General features: G+C 38.8%; 1 protein-coding gene across 7 annotated transcripts in view; it reads left to right on the top strand.

The window, feature by feature from the left end:
* Positions 1 to 23,140, top strand: part of foxp2 (forkhead box P2) — a 112,131-nt gene that overhangs the window by 46,041 nt on the left and 42,950 nt on the right. For all 7 annotated transcript variants that reach the window (XM_055054663.1, XM_055054659.1, XM_055054664.1 and 4 more), the window contains one exon: positions 20,878 to 20,967. In XM_055054663.1, coding sequence (XP_054910638.1) covers positions 20,878 to 20,967 — 90 coding nt within the window. The remainder of the gene's footprint in view (positions 1 to 20,877; positions 20,968 to 23,140) is intronic.

Below are 23,140 nucleotides of genomic sequence, written 5' to 3'. Positions count from 1 at the left end.
AAGTCATTTACAATACAACTGACATTTATTTTTGTGAGAAATATTTCAAAGTCTGCTTTGGATTTGTCTTCTCAAAGCTCTGTCTCGTCATATTCGTCTCAGTCTGAACAAGTTGTGGGGTAAATGAGCTGCAGGGGGTGTGTGATAGAGGTGGTGGTTGGGGGGCAGGAGTTGTGAAAGTCAGTCGCCAGCAGAGTAAAGGAGTCAAGTGTCTCTCGTGTCTTTTCACGGGGAATGATGGCTTTGACAGTTTGCCAAAAGAGCAATAGGAGATTAGGTCAGAGGGCCATGCTTCGGGTTGGATCGGGTGAAGAGGATAGGAGCGACGCCGCAGGTTTGTAATGATGCGTGCTGTCCTTTTGGCCTGATGAGAGTTTTCATGCAAGCATATTTATGTGAATGTGTGTGTGTGTGTGTGTGTGTGTGTGTGTGTGTGTGTGTGTGTGTGTGTGTGTGTGTGTGTGTGTGTGTGTGTGTTTTTGAAGGCAGCTGAACCCCCGCGGTCAGATCAGTCAGGAGAGTACAATAGATGCCGATGCGTCTGGGTCTGTGTGTGTACATTTGGTATAGCACAATCCTCTTGATCCCTACTGTGGTTATCCATCCACAGCAGAATGCCAGAAATCGTTCTGGTGGTTGCATCATTGCCTCAGTCCTTACTACTTTTACCACACTTGAAATGCATGTTGCTTCTCAGAACATTCACCTAATAGTTTCTTAGACAAAAGTTTTATCTTTCACTTTTGTTGGTGTTTGGTCTTATAAATTCTGCAGCAATTGCTTCAACTTTAAAATAGAGAAGAAAATATGATACCTGGTTGCCTTCGACTTGTAGATCCTGACACAATCAGATCCTTTTTTCAAATGCTGGAAGATATAAGTAAGAAAAAAAAGATAGACGATTCTGATTCTGGTGTATCTTTATAAATAGTTATTTTTTTAGAGATAATCAGGCTTTTTTTTTTTAAGCTTTATCAAATTTTGGGCTTTCAATGTCTGTTTAAATTGCTTTACTAATGCTTGATATGCATGTGTAGCATTAAAATCGTTGTGGGCATTTTTTAAAACCTTTAAAGTTATAAATGACCAAGTCTGAATGAAAATATGCAAAACATCACACTGAAATTAAATAGTCCTCCAGGAACTAGAAGTGCACCGATCAGACTTTTTCCTAGCCAAGACCGATTTCTGGTCTTAGGATGAAGATACATTTTATGCATTATAGTCTAAAATATAATTTGAAAATCTGACTGTCAATCGAAGCTCAAAGAAAACCAGACATTGGCATTAGCCAGGAAAAGTGACTTTTGTTTTTCTTGCATCAAATCACATTTTTCTAAACTTTATTTATCTTATGCTGAACTCAATCCCAAATATAGGAACTAATGAATGATTTATTATTGTGTTTGAATATCAAATACGTGGGAGATTACCCAAAAAATGATCAGACTTTTCTGGATTTGACCTACTGATCACAGGTCATTGATGATCAGGAGCAAACTGGACATTTTCTATCCATTGCTGATGTATTGGTGCTTCTCTAAATGGAAAATAAAACCAATGAAATAATCAAAAGTGGAGAGAGCTTGACGTGTCTAGTTAAAACAAGACACTTTTGCTGTTGGGTGGGTGGGGTTCGTGGGTGAATGACAGTGCGTGGCTTGTAAAGGGGCCAGCCCGAGTCTCCTCTCAACCCTGAGACAGACACATTGAAATGAGCAGTCCAGCTAACAGGTCTCTGGAGGCTTTTTTAAAACAGGGGCCCTGCGCTGCTAACTTAACACACACTTCCTTCGCCGAGTTACACTCTGCAACACTTCAAAGAGAGGTAATATTTTAACGAAGAGTGAAAAAAACTTTGAAAATTTATAAATTATGCTTCCCCTGTCTTAGAAGTGCTGTTTTGCAGTTGTTTTTATGAGAAAAATGTATTTCACACAGATTGCAGGATAGGCTATCTATAAGGAATGCTCCTTTTGTATTTATAATGTGAACATATATATTTGGACATCAAAAAGAACTCTTCACGTTTGCTGTGAGGGTTTAATTTTCTGCCCATATTTAGAATGACATTGAGTGGTCCAGTGGGTATAGGAGCTTCAGCCTCTCATCACACTGCTGGGGGATGATTAATAATAAGCACTGATGAATTCTCTACTGTCCCTATGGGTTCTGCCATTACCCAGCAGCCCCAAAATACCACCTGCAGCTATAATTAGAAAAGTGGCATCTTAAGGTCTCGTCACCTTAGATTCGGCCAAAGGCTTTTAGAGCTCAGAAGTTCCACTTTGTTTTTATTCAAAATTCAATTTAAACTCTCCTCTGCCAAGCGCAAGAAATACATTTTTTTTTCCATCGAGCATAATATATATCTTCTTCCTATTTTTATGCAGATCAACGCCCAGCAGTCTGTTATCCTCCCATCTCGCTAATAACCGTCGTCACAATTAAATTTCCGGCCCCTAATTTCTGTCAGGGTTTCATCACCACGTTCCCAAGGTTGTCCAAATAGACCTAATTTGATTTGAGATCACAGATTAGATACCTACTGTATCTGATTGCAATTTGCCAGCTGCAGATATGTATCAGAGCCAATGATGAATGTTACACAGCTGTAATTACTATGCAAAACGCTCACTGTAAAATCTTTGTTGTAAAAAAAAAAAAAAAAAAAAAATCTGCTGAGCTCATCTTACCAATGAATTTGACATTGGCTGTGTAATGAGTATTGCGATTTAATGCGTAATCCTGGTATGTGTGTACATGCAAGAAATGCATTGATCTTTGAATCCATACCTTAATGTACCATAATGAGCCAGTGAGTTGATTACAGTGGTCTGTGGACTTAATCCTGCCAGGGTTATCAGTGGGATTGATGAGCCAGTGCTCAGGACTACTGCCCCTTCTAAATTGGCTCACTTCTATAGGAAGTATATTGATATTTGGAGCGTGAGGAAGTCCCGGCTAATCCATTACTGTCAGGTTAGTTATTTTACCCAGACAGCTAGAGCTAAATTGCTGCAAAACAAGCAAGGACTGGTATGAGATTCTGTAGTAATGCACATTCTGTTACACAATAAAGTTAAGATATTGACTCATCACATTGTAACTGTTGTTCCCCGTGTTAAAATAAAATGCCATTTTGATTACTACAGCGATCATAATACGATCTATGACATATATTTGCTGTTATTGTTTGAGACTGGAGTAAAAAAAAAATAGATTTAACAATCACTGAATATAGTAATACATTTATATTTGCTGATAAAAAATACAGCAAATATTACACAGAAATGCATGGTTCTGTTATACTCTCATAAAAGAACAACAAACAAAAATTCAACAGACATATTTTCCAAATAAGAAGTTATTTTGAAAATTGAGAAGATATGATATTTAGCCCACTAGAAACATAAATATTAATTTACGTTCAAAGAACATTGGTTTGAATACATTTGCAGCAATTATTGTAATAAAAAAAAGTATCTGAAATTGCCTTTACTTTGAAGAACTTGAAGTGTGTTTGCAATTATGCTAAAAGTGAGAGAAAAAGATGTTAAGTCTGTTTGGATCTGAAATGAACAGAGTTATAACGGGACACTTATTGTGGTGCTCCAAAACACATGAACACATTTTTAATTTTCCACCTACCATCAAAGGTTGGTGAACACCCCAGATTATCAAATTAATTATGAATTTGACAGGAAAAAACATGCATTTATGTCTGAGCTGCCTCATTGTAAAATCTCTCAAATTTCACAACAGAATAAAAGCAGACAAATTTGGACACTGCAGGTAACTCTTTTAAATACCATGTGCTGTCGAAATATCCCAGCTATATTTAGATTGTTACATTACCATGATGACCAGTCATTTATGTTATAATAATTTTGAGAACACAAATTTAATAATTTACTTATGATGCAAACTTACTGGCCTACTTTCTACTCTGATAAAATTATATGCATATTTAAGTGTTTGTCTTTAGAGCTCAAGTTCAAGTTAATACTTTATTTTTGCAACTTAAGGTCTATTCTGCTCTCTGTAGCAGGCATACATTGTATCTCAGTAAGCATAACAAGTTGACATTAGCTAGTTAATTAGTCGGATATCCAGTTTGTTGAGCAGTTGGCTTTTTAATAGTTACTTTTTGGAACAAATGTGCCTTCCTTAGTTTGCATTGTGCTGTTTTTTTTTTTTTTTTGTTTGTTTGTTTTGTTTTTTCTCAATATAGTATAAAAGATTTTCTTTAGCTAGCTAACCAGCAACTTTTGGAGGAAGGGCAGTGCTACATTACAACTCACTCCTTAAAGCCAAAAAATAACTCCTGTACTTTTTATGACAGCTTAATAAAAGAGCTTCAAATCATGTAAGCAGCAAGATGGAAAGAATAAGCGTTTTGGAAACTTTCTAAACTCTTGGCGTACCTTGATACTTTAAACCAGCCCATGCCTGCTGTATAGACAGTCCTTTGCCACTAAAGAGTAGCACTCACTTTTAGGATTTCAATGATTTCTATATCAAACACAACTTTGACTCGAAGGACTTACATTTTTGACATAACATGTTTTCTTTGCTTGTTTTTTCCCAACAAATATTTGTTTATTTTTGCACAAAAAATCCCCGCATATTGTGATCATGTCGGAGAAAAAAACATGTTGAAATTTGGTAAACTGGTTGAGTATTCACTTTAGGGTTCTCCTGAGGCACATGATGCAGCAATATGCAAACGATCTAACCCCATTTAAATGACTGCAGCATTTTGACATAAATTACAATAAGTGCACCAAGGTGCCATCTCACTTCTAGGCTTTACCCCTGTCGCTTACACGAGAAGTAGGCAGTGGTCCAACTTGAGAGTGACAGCAATTAACCTGCCTTCCTCGCAGTTTAGCTGCAGGAAAAAAAGGGGGGGATGAGAAATCTGACAGCTAGTGATGGGTAGTATTTAGGGTTTAGGGGCAAATGAAATTCTCCCCAAAATGAAAGTCATTAGGGAGAAAGTTACCCCACAGACAAAGGACAAAATGACAATGTGTGTGTTTGTGTGTGTCATACCTTTGACACACACATCTGAACTCATCTCCTATGTACAGGAACTCAAGTTTGTTGTCGGAGATGGGTAAATTCTGGATCCTTGACACTCAGTTTTCACCGACCATCACTTTCCACAAACAACCCTCGAGCATCTTCCGCCGCCTGCCCTTCACCTGCCTCCCTGTCTGCCTCTTTGCACCATATTTGAGAAGGCACACACGCCCTCTCGCACACACACCTCTCAGATGCAAATCTAGGCTTTGCCCTTGAGCATAATTTAAAGGCCTAATCACCCAGACTGTCCCTTTGGATGGAGCAGGAGAGGGAGGGGTGGGAGGATGGTGTCTCTCATTTGCACCCTTACACAAAGAAGCTCATTAGGTTTATCTTTCAGGCCTGAGATTGCCCCCACTCAACTGTGTAAATAAGACACCAGTCCTGGACTGATGCATCAATCACCTCTCAGGACAGGAGAAAGACCTCAACTGAAATATGAACGATTTCATAAAGGAGGCCTTTGTTAGCCATCATTGTCCGTGCCAAGATAAGGTTTTGCAGTAAAGGCAGGAGAAGGCGCAAGGAAAAGCAGGGGTACTGTATGTCTTTGTAAAATTATTTCCCCCTTTCAGTGAAAAGACAGCTCTTCTCTGGAAGTCCATGTGTCTGACTTATTTACAATGAAAGCCATCCTTCTTTTTATTTCAAACCTGGCTATCAGCAGACAGTCCCAACAGAATAGTACATACAGGCCTGTGACATATAGGGCTGTAGTTCCTCCCTTCGCGATGACACTAAAGATATAGGATGTGAATGACAGCGTAGCTACTGTTTGCTCACCCTTCCCCAGACAAAACACAGCATTATTCTATTATCTATCTAGACACCACCTCTTTCCCCTGCTCTCAATCCGTCTCCTCATTTTTTGGGTTTTTTTTTTCCTTTTTTTTTGGCCTCCTTATTCTTCAGCTCCTCGAAACCTGGGCTGTCCATCTCCGTTTAAGACACATTACATGCGGCCTCCTGGAATTTACAGTGGCGCTCTCCCACTAACTCCATTTTGAACAGTCGTTCCCTTGAGAGCACGGCGAAATGTCAAGCTGCAAGGCTTGAAAGAGAGACGAGGAGGAGAGGGACAGTGAAGAAGAGATGGAGGAAAGTGTGGGGATGAAGTGAAATCTGATGGAAGTGAATACTTATGGACATTTTTTCCTCAAGCAAGTGGCAAGGAGCAGTAAAAGGCTTGAAAGATGGGAAGAAAATACTTTTTTCACATTTTGCCAAGTTGCAAACCACAAACTTTATTATTTTAATGGAAAAGAAAAGAATATACATCCAAATACTGATATATTTGTCTTTTCTTTTTTTTATATTTTAAATCGAATATGTCACGCAGAGTCACTTTGGATGGAGAGTATATGTGGAAGTCAGCTTTCCAGTCTGGTTGCAGATTCTCCCTTGGATTTATTTCCCGGGCTGCTGATATTCATGATGGCACTTGTGATGCTCCACGACAAAACCGCCACAGAACAGACAGGAAAGGTAGCCAGTCACATCTAATTTTACTTCTTCCAGGACTGTCCTGTAAATAGCCCTAATCGTGTTTTATATCAACCTCTATGAGCTTCTTGGCCCTCATTGAAGAAAACTGTCTGCACAGCATAATGCAGACAAAACCACATGTTTGCATCACCCCGGACATGTCTGGTGGAAAAGTGCAGATGAGACTCTATGGCTTTCCTTCAAGACTTTATTTCTTTGTGGAGTGATGGGGTGCATAAGTAAGAGTTTTCCCTTTTAATAATTTCTACATTCTGAACTGTGCTTCTCTACATCTGACATGTCTAATACCTTCTTTGGTCTTTCCATGGTGTCTTTTTTACAAATGTCCTCCAGCAAATCTTTGAGCAGCTCAAAGAACGGCTCCCAGTCCCAAGTATTTTTGCATCTACCCATCTTTCCAAATACTGACATACTTTCCTGTCCCTGCTGAAGAAAAGTGTTTCTGTCATGGAAGAGTCTATGTATTAATTCAATAGGTTTTGTGGGCGGTTGGGTAAGTTTGGATGAATTACAGTAAAACAGCTTTGTCTTGGTTTTCTTGCTTAACATTTCCAAAAGGTTTCAGGTTTAAATGTAATAAAACAGTTCAAGGAATGTAAATAGTTATTGCATAATAGTGCATATTCACATTTTTTAAAATTATTTCTTGCTGTATTCAGTTGAATTCTGATGACATGGTTAAGGTTTGATTTAGGGGTGTCTTTTGCTATGTCTCTCCTACCCCCCAGCCTCCATGTCTTCTGTGTACTGCACGAGTCGAGTGATAAACGTCCTGGCCAGGGTTAACCACCTCCGTTGTGAATAAAAGGCAGTCACTGAGTTGCACACACTGTGGCCAATAATCTCGCTGTTTTTCAGCTAACCTGGCGCAGCCTGGGATCAATGGCCACTTCACAACTCATTTCCTTTCACGCCTCCCTAACTGCCCTGGTCCAGCTCGGGGAAATAAATGGCACTGGATCTATACGTCCACTCACAATGAGCGCTAACACATAAAACAGAAATGCGTACACACTCGCAGACGCACACATTCTCTCTTCAAGAGCTGGAGCTATTGCCTAACCTCCATAATTTATTTGCAGACTGACTTGGTGTTGAGTGGTGCATCATTTTTAGCAGCTTCACAGCCCAAAACAGGCATTCTGTCATTGTTTGTTGCCACTCCCCTGTCATCAGCTTAAACAGTCATTAATACAGCAGGGTGGAGTGTTACTGTCACACACATGCTGGAAGCACACATGTAAATGCCTGTGTTTTGGTCTAATATGGAGTTAACAGCAGGATAAAAAAAAAATGTTTTCCAATTCATGGAAGGTAACGCACTGCTGCATGCTCTCTCTATAAATGTTTCTCTTCCCTCCCCCTCCGACAAGGCAAGTGGCTTACAGTCATTTGATAGGCCACGACACTGCTATCCATTTAACAGAGCTTAAAAATCCTACATATGCATATGCCAGGGCGTCTTAAGCTGACAACCAAAAGACAGGATTTGCTAGAAGGCAGCTTTGGAGTGTTGTGAATTTAACAAGCATGTCTCGTATTACAGTCCCTCTCCGCTTTGGTCATGAATAGTAACAAATCAGACTCTGAAACGCATGCCCGATGGTTTGTTGTGTGTACCCGCTTTGCCTTCTCTAACTAATATTAAAATGACTGCAAATCTGGTTAAGAAGATGACTACCAAGAGGAGAGCGCTATCTTTAATGTCACTGGCGCTTCTCTCCATAATGCGCTCAGAATCTCTGCTAACAGATTCCAGGTGTCTTTGCTGTGTTGTTTTATTTGTTGGCACTCAGTGCCGCTCTGATTGCCTTCATCACTGACCCATTTTTCAATGAATAAATGGCGTCTCTCCCAAGTTGTTTGTAGTCGTAAAAAGAAAACCATAAAAAGAAAACACTTTTTCAGGCATTGCCTCTACACACTGTATACATATGTAAGAGAGCCTTCTGCTTTTCGCAGCTTTTCATACAAATGCGGTAAATAAGTCTGGGCCTCGGGGAATTGAAAGCCTCAAACTGAAAAACTGACTGACATGTCACTTAGAGCTGGCTTTGGCACTCTTCACTGCAAGCTTTGGAGATCAAGCCGCTGGGTCTTGGTGCATCATTTGAGGTCTCCTCCTTACTGTACCATTTACAGCAACATTACAGATATCATTTTCTTTCTAAAGTAAGCAAATACACTGAATTGCCAGGCCTGTATAAGGTCTGGAGAGCTCAACAATTGATTGCTTTTAACTGAACATTTGTTTTGGGAGACGGGAGAGAATAAGATGTACTAGAGTACTGAGGTTAATGATGGAAGTGACACTTGGCATCCATTGCAGCAGAGATAGACAGGCCCGCCCCCTCATGCTTGTATTCATGCTTGTATTCACGCTCAAACCGCCTGCCATTCCTCATCAAGACTTAACCACTGCTTATTTACCCACACGGGAGACTTAACTCGCTGGAATTGATCAGTGATAGCGCTGGAAAGCTGCTCGTTCCACCCTGATATATTAGAGAGAAAAAAAGAAGAAACGGCGGTCATGAGCATATGCAGAACATGCTTTTGTCGGCAAGGCGCGGCACTTCAAGCTTGAGCGGACACTAAGCTGATATTGGTTTCACGCTTGAGTCTGTGTAGTGCAACAATCTTCCAGTAGAAGCCCGGAGATTTGATTGTTTCTGCATATGCATTTATCAGAAGTTTACATGATAAATATACATTAGGCTGGTGGCTTGGCCATGCGTATTATTGTTTCTGAGAGACTGTTCTGCAGGCGTTTCTTTTCACCTGTTTGGACTTCATCATGCCATTCGGCATGAGCCCGATAATCCTCATTTGCACAAAACTTCAAATGGATTTGGGAGAGTTTTTGCTTTGTTAGTCTTTGCCTGAATTTCTGTCTCTGCAGGTGAAAAAAAAACATTTTTAAAGAGGATAAAATTATAAAAAATGGCAAATTCTGACGTTTATGACAACCTATTGCATGTTTTAGTGTCAGAAATTGTCTGTGGTTAATCAATGCTTCATTTGGTAATGCCTGTATCAAAGTATTAACATGTGTGTCATGTATCTTTCATGCAAATTTCAACCTTAGCTTTTATGTTTTCCTTTCTTGGAACCACGATAATTGTTTTGGTTTTTGCATGGTGTGCTATGAAGGGAATGATCATGCTTTTGGCACATTTATCAAAGCCTTAAAAAAAAAAGAAAAATGGAAAGGGAGGCCCTTTTCTCACATAGCCGGACTAAGTGTGCGACAGAGTGATAAATTTTCTTGTTAGGAGAAATTACATCCACTAACTTGAGCTACTTCAGCATGAAATTGAAAAAGAAGCATTTCTTGTGAATTTCCATCCTTGATTCAATGAAAGATGTAGATTAGCCCCTTTCTTGAAAAAAAAATGAAAAAAAATGAAATGAAAGAAGTGATTCTGCTCATGCCTGCTTGTTCTTAGAAGCGTGATATAGGATGCTGCTGGAAAAGTCTTTGTTTGTGGAAGTGAGACGTACTCAGGCTCGCTGTAGATTAAGAAAAAATGCTTTTAACATCTCTTTCTTTGTTGTTTTTTTTTTTGTGTGTGTATGTGGCTGCATGCCTCTGTGGTTAATTCATATCTAAGCCATATTATATGAATATGTTTCTCTCATAGGAACCAGAGATTATTTCTTTAAAAAAAAGTTCATAATGCAGAACATCATTGTACCAGTAATACAGTTACATTTGATCTTATTTAACAAAGTAAATGACATTGATGAACATGTTCATGACAAGTTTTCAACAACTTTGTGGTGGCAAAATTGTGGTATGAGGGAAGGTATTTCTACAAAATATTGACTGAAACTTTTTAGATTTGTATTTTTAAAAACATTGACAACCAGAAATCCCTTTAAAATACATTCATAATGCATGCATCAGTTCATAAATTGAACTTTATCTTTGAATACAATTGCAAGCTTGCCTCATAAATCCCAGTCCAGCCGTTGGTGAATGGCATAATGATGGAGGATGAGGCCAACAACTGATTGACAGAGGCTGGGTGTCAGTGAGGCAGGTAGATAACTATAACTTCTCTTGCTCACCTAAAGGTCAAACATGCATCACCGTAATTGGAAAATTTCCAAGACAAGCATCATGGCACAACACAGAACGGACTGAAGAGGAGGAGAGAAATAAAGGTGTTACTTAAGCAACGCAATCTAGAGAATAGACGGGGAGGGAATAGGATGCATTTTCTGTCCAGTATCAGATCCTGCGGCTTTTACCGAGTTTATGTTTGAGGGAAGCGAGGCATTCACTGTGGGATGTGTTAAACAAAAGGGAGCTACTGACAGGACAAGAGACAAAGTAATCAAATGGACTTGTTTAAAGTGCTGTTATTTAAAGTCCACACCTTGCAGAAAATACAGCTGCGTTGTTATTTCTTCCGATCCAAATTAGGTAAAGAACTATGACTATAACTTAGCTTAAGTTCACCTACATCTTAGGTCAAATCACTCTCTCCCTCTCTCTCTCTCTCTCATCGACCACATGAAGAGGGTAGCACTTAGACTCAATACTTAACCTGAGCAGGATGAGACAGACAGACACTGGTTCTATCGAACTGCAGCAGCAGAACCCGCCCCCCAAGAAGAGGTCATGCAAAGAAGCGCTCATTCGCCACGCAGGCTGAGCTTGTGTCAGTGCAAGCTGACATCTTTTCAGCAGCCTTTACTTGTGTTAGGTGAAAAAACAAAGCAAGAACAGCTTTAAAGAAAAGAAGAAGAAAACAGCTGCTTGTTGTCTCATGCCACAATCAGCTTGTCAGTTGCCCCTGGCCTTTTTCTTTGGAGTGGAAGCCGCTCCACCTTGTCAACAAAAACTGACACAAGCTCAATGAAAGACATCTTCATTTTGTATCTGATCCCTGAATAAAAAAAAAAAAATATATATATATATATATATATATATATATATATATATATATATATATATATATATATATATATATATATATATATATATCATGACTTAACTCAGACCATGTTCAATGTTTTAACCTTAGGTGTTTCTCTGTCACTGTTGCACATCAAAGATTGTATTGACTTAAAAATGGTTATACAATGGATTTATTCATAATTCTAAAAATCTTTTCATACCATAAAGATAACCAAATGTGAATTTGTTTTTTACTTTTCATTTAATGTTTTTTTTTTTAGATTTGTATGATTGGATTAGCTACATATATATATATATATATATATATATATATATATATATATATAAGTATTCAGTTTTGTTCCCGTAAAAGCAACTCAGGCAATATGCACAAGAAGTACAAAATGTTCATGTTACAACCTTGATAAATTCATTCATAATAAAATGCTTGTTTTGAAAATGGGAAGCAGCAAATTATTGATTCTAAATTAACCCAACATACTGTGACAATACAAGTGTTTACAAGTTATTAGTTATATTAATTATTTGTTATTTTGATACAGAGACCCGAGTAAAAATATAGAATAATGTAGTAGTAGGTTTCAAAAAACATGCTTCATTTGAATATTTGTCATTTTTTGCTGTTCTTATCAATTTTTCACTTTTATACACTAACTTCTTAAATCTAACAAACTGATATTGGCTGGTTAATTTCACAGTCTGCCTGTTTTGTTAGTTTTCACTCTCTGTTTTGCATATGGTCTCAATTTCCAGAAACATTTAGAACCTCATTACGACTGATGGCTGATGTTCCCTCAGTTTGTTCAAAATGACTGTTCTTGTTTTGAGAAGCCATTTTCTTTTTTTTTTCTCTTTTTCAAATTGTGAAATTATTGTTTGATTATTTAATTTCTCTTCAGGATTAAGAAAGGGTTTTAAAGTCTAATTTAATACAGGGGACATATTCAATGGAAGTTGAATTGTTTTTATTTAAATATAATAAAATCAATAAATAAGTTGGGCACCGCTTTTTGTAAGTAGTTTTTTTTATATTGCCTTGCAAATGTCGCTGTCTTATCTTTAATATGTTATGTCTTTCACAACAGACCTCTTCTTTCATCCGCACTAATAATCTTTTCTTAATTTTTCTGTTTTTTGCCCCACTTTTTATAAATTAATCCATTATGCTGCTTCTGAAAATAAAGACCCTTTGTGAAGCGTAACAGTCGTATCTAAGCTTTTATAGAATAGCTAAGTTTCAAGAAAATGAAACGTGTCCATTTATATTTGTCATCACAATTACATAAAAATGAGCAATCAGAATCCTTGAAAACTTTTACATTAGTGGAACATGGGCATTGGAAGGAACTTTTGGGGGAAATCTTTTCACAAAACAATCTGAATTTGTTTCTGGTTATGCTAAAAAATTTGTTAATTGATTGGTCTGTTTGTTTTTTTCATCAGTGATCTACCCACACTCAAAAATAAAAAATTTAAAAAAATAGGAGCTGGATTTGAAAATACTTAGACATGCAATTCATGCAATTACAACATTTTGCAACTAAGGCACATCTTTATTTTTGTTTCACCATTATCATGAGTCCCACACCCCTCGCTGTGAGCGTTTGCATCCTAGTCACCAAAGATTTATATCAAGTTTCAGCATAAAGTTCAGGGTAAGTTCATCCAACTGGACAAACATATTATGAGCATGCAGAGAGTGAATACAGAGAGGGAATCTACCAAATATTACATCCAAGAGTGTTACTTTTTTCTTTTTATGTACATATCCTTTGTTTTTTAGTATTTAGTTTTTGGTGGCAACCTCGTGCTTTGGGGAAAAGTGGATCTACAAATAGTTGACTTAGGAGAGCTGAATGCAAATTGACTTTGCATTTTCAATTTTTCAACTACTTATCCTTTGCCAGTCATTAAAAGAGAATCCCAGTGAGATGCATTGATAAAATGCAAAAGGGTTTTCAGGCATTGATGCTTTTGCGAGGGACTGTATTGATGTTTCAATGAACCTTGCATTTGTCTTTGGGGATATACCTGCTTTTATTCCAAATTTTAAAGGAAAATATGTGCAACTTTTGAAATATAAATTTTCAAGATTGGACAAATAATTTTAGTATACATGTTTTCCATAAGTAGATATGCAATTCCTGCAAATAAAGAGAAGAAAGACCGCCAATCATGCATGGTCATGGTCTGCCAAGCAGATATATATGCATATCCACAATCAGCAGAGTAAGCTCACAGTTTGTCTTTGTTAGACAGAGAAAAATAAGTGTGAAGTTGCACAATAGAGTTTAGGCCCTTGGCACCAGAACGCCTCTCTCTTTCCCAAGCTTTCTACCTGGGGCAGAAGAGAGCAAATTCATCTCATCAGTCCTCCAGGGACGGTGTAGCTATGCGGCTCTGTTTACTGTGATAGAAAGTTAATATAAATTTTCATCAGTGGGAGAAGTTTACACATACGATTTCTATTTGTCCTTCATTATTAGCACCTGAGTCTGGGACTGGGTAGGCATAATTGTCTACAGACACAGGCCAAATAGATGCAAGGGAAAGGCAAATAAGCACACCCCCAAAATAATTTGATGCTTGTGTGTTACAATCCGTCACCCTAGGAATTCTTAATCTAGAGAATCAATAAACAAGAGGTGAGAGAGGGGGAGGAGAGGAAAGACGGAGGGGAAGAAATGAATATTGTGAAATGAATGTCGGGAAATGGAACAGAGGAGGAACAGATGGATTCAAAGCGATGGTTAGGAAAAGAATTAGCAATCAATTTGCAAGATATTATTTTTGTCTGCAAAGGACAGAAAAAAATAATATTTTTATATTGGACTTTTTTTACCTCTAAAAGTGTAACTTTTAGAGGTAAAAGTTGGACTTTTACCTCCTTTAAGCGGTAAAAGTCCAATAATGCAGATGTGCATAAGACGGAGTTTATTTGAGACAGAGGGAACTGAAGTAGCTGAAAATATGAAGACAGAGGTAACGAAGCGGGACACAGAAGCCCATTGTTCTGCTGGATGTTTTTACCTCTGTCCTGAGGCCCAGGCAGATTCTCCATGGACTGTTGATTTATCGAGTCATACATTAAAATGCTCATTACTCCTGCATGCTTTCCAAATTCTCCCTTTCTACCGGGTTTGTTCTTTTATTCTGTCCCATGGAAATATTGTCTGAGCAATCACCCGCGTATTTCTGTTGGAACTTTTTTTTTTATGACATCATTGACATTTGTCTCCCATTTATCAGCGCCAAACAATCCACTTTGGTGAAATCATCAAGCAGCACCAGAAATTTCCACCAGTGGGTTTTTTTCTCAAGTATTTTCTCTCTCTGTACTTGGTTTCAGGAACTGAATCCTACAAATTTGAGTCCCAATCTTTGGACAGCATTTCTTTTTGTGGTTAAATAACTCTTGAATCTTGTGCCATTCTTGAATGCCATCAAAAACTCTGAGCTTTATATAGATTAAAAATATTTTCATTCACACTGCTGAGTTACTTAGGGTATGCTCTTACTTTTCCCTTACTTAGCCTGTGTTTTACATTAAAGTTTTGTGTGGGATATCTCCACCCACCAATCTTTTCCACTTCCCCTTCCAACTCTGCCAATCGTATATCCAGCCTTCAAGCTGTGCTGAATTTACTCAAACATAAGAAGATAGGGTGTAAATATTTTAGTTCTCAGTGCATATAGATTTTACCAATAGGCAAGTAGTGTCTGCTCAATTAGCCATTATTATTTTAGGTAAAGGTGGACCAGGTATATTGAGTTTAGAAATGTGAGGTTACAAAATCATGAGCACTTTCCTAGTGCAATTCTAAGGTTTAAAGTCCCATAACTGGGAGGCCAGACAAATGACAATTCATTGTTCTTCACTTGTTTGGAGCATAGCAAAACACTCCATTTTCCCCTCCTCAACTTGTTGCTGCAGACTGTACTAGATGCCATAAGATTGAACTCAAATAAAAGACATCCTAATATGGAAATTTAGAAATACTTTTGATTTAAAAAAAAAAAAAAAACAGAAAGCCATGGTATGAAACTAGAGGAGCACCAAGTACCATTCTCACCAGGCTAATGTTTTTAAAACTACAACTGTTCTACAACCAGAACTTCTGTAAAGCAGTAGTTTGCAGGCTGGCTACCTGAGCAGATATTCTAAATACTTGAGGAAGTTTTCTGTACTTTTATAACACTCAAAATAACTATTGAATGTTCCGGATAACAACTTACCTGTAAAAATCTAAATGTTTAATTTCTGTACATGTGGAAATGATTACAAGTGAAAATCTCATGCCTCCTCAGCTGTAAAAACATAATCACACAACACTTTTTATATTTGGTATTCCTCAAACAAGAGAATAACATAAGAAAACAAATTGATAGATGTCCAATAAATTTACTGTATTTAAATTCTCTATTTGTGATTATAGTATTTGTCAAAAAAAATAACATTACAACATTATTGAAACAGTACTATCAACATTTGAGATTATTTTAGCAGTCGTACCAATATTTGTTTTTCTGTGTTAAATAAAAGCAGTTGAATCATACACATTTTTATTTTAAACATCTGTGTAAGTGCAGATATGACATGAGAATCAACAATCTTCTTTCTTTTTTTTCTTTTTTACATTATTCTTATCTAGCTTGGCCTGTTTTTTATTTCTTTCTGTTCTTATTCACACCCCACCTCCCCCCGAATCTGTTTTCTCGGAAGCAAAGATGGATAAGCCTGGCGAAGCGGCGTTGTGTGTGTATATGTATATTCTTACACAGGAAGTGTGCGCGAGTGAGAGTTGTCAAAGCTGTCAGCTCAGCTGGAGTTTTTCCAGAGTTACACACCGTCTCTTTTACACCCCAAAACAAACACACACCCGCATCCACACAAAGTATCTGTTCAGCACACTCGAGATAAGTCGTGTTAGCCCTGATGCAACCCCATTTCTCACTGATCGACAACTGACGGCTTGTTTACAGCTGCTTTCTGCAACATGGAGGCATTCTGTAAAGAAGTACCTGTTGAGAGCGGGATATTACACGCGTGTGTCATCATTCCAATATCAGCTAAATCCCCTAATAACAACAACTCCCGGTGTGATTTGAGTCAGGAAGTGATCTGCACTGTCCAAACACAATGTCACAGCCCCTCAAACATTTCCAGTGCCAATGTCATGGCTAAATATCCTGTTGTCTCCATGTGGATTTGAAAGACTGCCATGCTTTGGTTTGTTTCTTTCTCACCCCGCCGGCCACATGCAATAAGCAATCTGGAGATTTGCAATGGTTTGGCCCAATATTAAAACGCCAAATAATTTATTTCATGCTTGTTTAAGGTCTTTGCATGCTACCTACAAAGCTGCATTGTGATGGTTGCTTATTACCATGTTCCGGCAGAACTCCAGTAGGAAAGTAAGAGAAGGGGTAGCCTCCTCTCACTTTCTCCTTTTGCACCCTCTCTAGTGATCTCTGCATGCCTATTAATGTCGGAGAGGAATGCCTGTGTAAACATTCTTGTTTCTCAGTTCGATTCGCATAATAGTTGCCTGTGTCGCCTTTCTCCCTGACCTCACTATCTGAAACCAATTACACCAGATCCATTTGGGCTGAATCTTATTTTCATAAGGATCCCTGTGTCGCGGTCTTGGTCGCGCTGTGTTATTTTCCCTCCCTCTATTTCTTTTCCCCTTTTTCCAGCCTCAGTGATGGATATCAACATCAAATATGCCTATGAGTGCCTTGTTATTTATATAGTGTGGGCCTGGCTCTTTTTTTTCCTCTTTTGCACCGTCTGCCGTGCTCGCTCATTCTAAGAATGTGTCACATTGTGCTGTTTATACAATGTATGAATTAATAGACTGGGAATGTCATTTTTTGTGCATAGCAACCCAGGTTAAATAGTTGGTGCATCAGTACTTGTGTGTATGTGCGTGTGTCTGTCTGTCTGTGTGTGTTATTCTTGTCTGCTCTGGCAGCTCTTCAGCCAACTTTTGATGACTTTCCTTTTTGTGCTTTCAGAAGGGCTTTAGCCGCACCATGTATGCGGAGCGAGAAGTGGGTGGCACAAATTGGTGCTTTTTACTGTAATGGCTGAATACTCGGAGTCGGTGAAAGTGAAGGGGACAGAACTTTCATTCCCCCCCCAATACCCTCTTCTTTTTACCTTCCACACCATCACACGCTTTCTGAAAAAAATGGCTAACCCCAATTCCAAGGAGGAGGTGCCAGACGGTTTCAGACATGACGAGCCACTGTGGAAAAGTTCTGTCCGGTGTTGATAAGGCCTGTGTCATGAGGAGGCTTCTTTCTTATTTAATAAGCTTGCCATAGATGATCTCCCTATGTATATTCTTGCCATGAACAAAGCTTTTTGGAAAACTACTCTTTTCCAAAAATCCTGGAGCTTTTCACATATTCCTATGTCGCAATCACAAATTTTAGTATATTTTATTTAGGCCTATGTAACAAGGTAACAAAAAGAGGCACTGAATAATGAACATTTCAATACTTTTAACACAGAAATCTAAAAAGTGTGCTACAAACTTATTTTTTACTGTCCTAAGAGATTATACTTTTTTAGTTCTACAATATAAAGTTACAAAGCTGCTATAAACATGGCAGCTGCTTTGTCTTCAATATCACAAATAAACTCAAATAAAAAACACTGGAATATGTGGTTTTAACGTGGCAAAATGTGAAAAGGTTCAAGGGGTTTCATCAGGTTTGCACCATACTATGCTGTTTGAAAAGTAGTTCAACAAAATAGAGACTCTCTTCATAATTGTACCTTGCATTTTCCTGTCACATAAGACCCTCCCCCCAAAAATGCAGTTGTTTTTAACAAAATGTGTTTAGTTTAACAGATACGAACAAGAAAGTGTTAAAAGATATCCCCCCTCCCCTCTTTGTTCTCTTGGCCGTGCATAACATATCGAGAAGCTTTCTTGACTTTGGCTCTAACACAGTGACTCACTATTGATTCGCACGCGGATAAACATTCCCCCCTGACAGCTACCTTGAGTCGCACTCATCAAGCAACCCTCCCCTCTAACTACTGTGTGCAGGACTCAATAAGCCTTATAATTACTTTGATTCCCCAATCATGGTGAGATTAATTGGGCCCTGTGTTTTAATTAGCAAAGTGATTGGCTGCATTCAAGGAATTTATGTTGTCTTTTATGCTCGGTAAAAGGAGAAAAAGAAAAAAGGGGGGAAAAAAACACATTTGATTTTCCAGCCAACGCGAAAACTTTGTGCGTGCCAGATCGCTGTGGTTGATGATGTCTACAAAGGTGTGTGTTTTCAAGAAAAGGCGAAGGCTCAGCTTTCAGCCACCATACACACTCGCATGTATATAAACTAGTGGAGACTGGGCTCCTTTTTACAGAACAGACGAATCAATGCAGTTAGGACCCAGTGCCAGTGTAATGTGTTTGTTTACTTCAGATCAGAAGCCCTGGCTCCTCCTGAGTAGCCAGACAGCTCCCTCCCCAGCTCTACCTCCACCTCTCAAGGCACCTCCTGAGCTCTGTCTTTTCATAATTGATCAGCAAAGTGGGGGGGGCAGAGGGGGATTGGATGTGTTCTCTGGGGGGGTCAAGATGTGGCAACTTTTCCCACTCCTCCTTCCCCTCCCTGGTCTCCCCCCCTTCTGCCTTTTCTCTGTCTGTCTCCTGTCTTCTCCTCCTGTTTGCTCAGGATCTCAATGTACTAGTTCAAACATTGTTCCCACCAGCTGGGTTGAGCTGCACCATATGCACGGCCTGTCAAAGCAGCCGTTGTCATGGATACTAGCAAGCTCCAGAATGAAATGAGGACCCGTGGTTCTTAAGGAAGCGTCACTCTCTGCCTGAGTTTTATTTTCTACTGCCTTCTCCATTCAAAAACAACACAAGACGACAACAACAAAAAATGCCCAAAAACCTGTGAAGTTGTTGTGCTACTCCAGCTTGATGCTTGTAGGCCAGCGCAGAACAAGCTATTTTGTTGTGTGGAGCATCTGTCTGTGCAGAGTGTTCTTTACTGCCAGCCTCTCTCATGCTTCTCTTGAAGAATCGTGTGAAGTTGCTCGCCCAGCCTGCTTGTTCACCACCGAGCAGGAGGGGAGCTGTAAGCCCATGAAACCGTAAAGAAATAACCGCACACTCAGTGACTTTGATTCTCATCATTCTGTTTTCTCTTTCACACGTTGTGTATTAATAAGCAAATCTACTGACTCGGGGTGTTGCACACAATCTCATGAGATTAATTCCACTTGTTACCGCTGTACTGAGTTGTCTTTTGTTGTTGTTTGGTGATGTGTTAGCTTGACATCCTATTGAATCTATTTTTAAGATTCCCGTGTTCAAGTAAGACAGGAAAAAGTCTTTGAGTTGCTCTGTTGTGTTGATAGAGTTTCTCTTTGGGCAACATTCAACTACTGTATCTGACAATTAATGCTTTGCATCTGGTTTGTGGTTTCCATTGACCTTTTAAATGACTTTGGTGAAGTTTTATGCTTCCAGAACCCTGATTTTGTTTTGGAAAAGACAAAAAAGGAGTCTTTTGGGTGCTTTTTTTTTTTGTTTTGTTTAGAAAGATATTGTTCTCACAATTTTCCATTTATAGTTATATTCAAACTGCAGTGGAGTATTTAACGATTACATAAGTGTAAAAATGCAGTTTAGGATCTGTGAATCTTTTACTTTAAGTGAAAATGATTTTAAAAATGGGGGATCCTCATGGTTTTCCAAACTGTTGCTCAAATCTGGTCTAGTTCTTGTGAACACAACATCGCATATCATTTTCCCATCTCAACACGTGTTGATGAAAAATCGTACAGTTTGCCACGGCAAACTTCAAATACTCCCAGACATTTGTAAACAGCTGTGTAGTATTATTTTTTTCTTTATCAAGATGGGGAATCTATTAATCTCTCCGTCTATCTTCCCATCCGTGGCACATAAGCACCCTTAATGCACAGTGTAAAACGCGGACTGCCGGTTAATTCATTCTAAATGTAATCTGATGTTGATTTTGTCAACTTTAATTACAGCTCGCAGGGACACTTCACATGGTGCTGCCTCTACTTCACATTGATATTATGAATATGCAAATGTGGTGGTAATTTGCAGAGGGAAGTGGATATTTCAGTTGAGCACACACTAGACAGGTCAATTCTACTCCCCATCGTCCCCCACTACTTCTTCAGAGGTGCTCCAGACAAACCGTATTTATTTGTGATCATAGCCGTACGAGTTGTTACTGAAACATATCTCCGGTGCCGTTTGTTATTTAAGATGTGAAATGTTTTCTCAGTCAGCTCCGTCTTTCAAGATGCCTTTTGTGCTGTGCTCTCGTCTTCCCAGGCTCTACAAGCAGCGAGGCAATTACTCTTGCAGCAGCCAGGCAGTGGCCTGAAATCTCCAAAGAGCCAGGACAAGCAGCGTCCACTGCAGGTAAAGAAGTTCCCTCCGTCTAATCTCCAAAGTCCATCCGTAAAACGCGCTCCTCCGCATGAAGAAGATTTCCTCTGTTCCACAAAGCGTGTTTGGTTTGCCCACGCAAGCCTCGGATGAGAATCTTTTAAGATGAACAAGTCAGTCCCATAAAACCTCGCAAGAGTAATACGACAAAGAAAAATACAAGCTTTACTCGGCGTATGTGTCAATCGAGCTGGACATTCTTGTGATGGGTGTATCCAAAGGTTATTTAGTAATCTGCTTCTGCATTCTTCACCAGATCCAGGCGTTGTTGACACAGGAAATCCTGGGGTTGGTTATTGTTTGAAATGCACGTCAGTCTGACTCGCCGGTCGCACAGCTAATTTTATCCGCCTGTCATTTTCCCCCCTTCGGTGCTAATTTACCTTATTGATTTGTAGGGTTGTCTATTTCTGTTGTCAGTGAGTCGGAAAAGGTCACACATACGCCAGCGCACACTTTCACACTCTGGTCCACGCACACGCCACCTGCCACCCTCTGTCTTCCCAGTGTTAAGATATTTTTCTCACAAGAGCATTCTCTTCATCCCGCTCATTTACGTCAACCAGGCAGTTAGTTTACCCTTCTATCAAATTAGGTAAGGCCCCTTGACATCTGCTCCTATTTTTCAAATATGTATATATTTATATTTATCATAGTTTTAGCGGTTTGATATCGAAGTGTGAGGGTCTGTGCCCTGCTCTCGGCTAATAAGTACTATCAAGGAGCAGTGGTTTACCTCATTAGGAAGCTCTGTGCATTTCATTAATGACGGAAATTGGCGTTAACCTCACCCGTTGATATTTTCACAGTCTAACAATGGCGACACCTTGAATTGGAGTCACACCCCCGTGTATCTAATTACACACCGGTGAAGAGATAAGGTTGCCAAAGACTCTTCTGTCATATTTCTTCCTTGAATTATTCAGTGCAGAATCCTCAAATGTGTTAATATTGATAGGACTTTCACAGAAGGAAGCATCCAAATTGCACCTTGAAACTGCGGTACATGTGTAGTTTTTGGAGTCTGTAGGATCTGAAGTGAGTCGGCGCCTTGCAAAATAGCTGTAACCCTATAAACTTGTTACATTTTGTTGCTGATGTACTTAAAAAAAATTTGCTCATGTACAACGCTTGCACATCCACGCACACATGCACACACACACACTTTTGACACACCTAAAGACGATGCATTGCAAAACTGACTAAAGATTATTTGATGGTAGTGTCATACTGTGGGAATTGTTTCTTTTTATGATTTTAAACATTTTTACCAAATATAAATATGAGAAGTCTGCATTGGTACACACTGTCCCTGAGTCAGTACTTAATGTAAACACATTACCCCACATTATGATGCTGCCACCTAAAACCTTGAATTTATACCAGTGTTTCTTTTTGAAACAGCTTTGAATCAGTCAGATAGGATGGAGAGAATTTATGAACAGCTATGTTCAAGAATTTATGTCTAGGTTTTGACTGGTACATTCTTATACATGCTTATCTGATGCAAACCATCTTATTGTGGGTTTATTTTCTTTGCTCTTAAGCCATTTTGAGCTTCTAAGAGGTTTTGTTCGACTATGGCTCTCTGTGTAACTCTAACCATCCTCCATTAGCTCCTAACAGCTTTTCTGGCCTTTTTCATTTCACATATTACATTTTCATCTCATCTGACCAGAGCATTTTCTTTAATATTTTCTATTTCCAAATACAGGATATTGAAATTTGTTTTTGTAATGTTGCAAAATGTGAAAAAAAAATACTTTTGCGTGACAGTGTAGATTCAAACAAATGCAATCTTGATCGAATGTGTGTGTGTGTGTGTATGTCCATAAAATCCAAAACATGATTTGTGATGTTTAAAGATGTTTTGGGGCTTGATAACTGTCCACCCAGGTTCAAGCACCGTACTCTAATAACAGCAGCAGATGGCAAATATTGAATATTTACATTTGCTTACTCCATCCTGAACTAGTTGACGGTGGAAATCGATATGAATCTGACGGCCCAAAAGCTCTCGACGTGTCCATTTGTTGATCCAGCCTTTATTAACATGGTCACCTCTTTGTTCTAAAAGTTCACGCCCACAGAGTTGCACTGTAAAAACAAAAAGAGGAACTGTTGAGTCTGAGCTCCAATTCAACTT

Source organism: Poeciliopsis prolifica, unplaced genomic scaffold, assembly GCF_027474105.1.
Source record: "Poeciliopsis prolifica strain line A6 unplaced genomic scaffold, Auburn_PproV2 SCAFFOLD040, whole genome shotgun sequence".
Taxonomy (NCBI): domain Eukaryota; kingdom Metazoa; phylum Chordata; class Actinopteri; order Cyprinodontiformes; family Poeciliidae; genus Poeciliopsis; species Poeciliopsis prolifica.
This window is presented reverse-complemented; position numbering and strand designations above follow the sequence as displayed.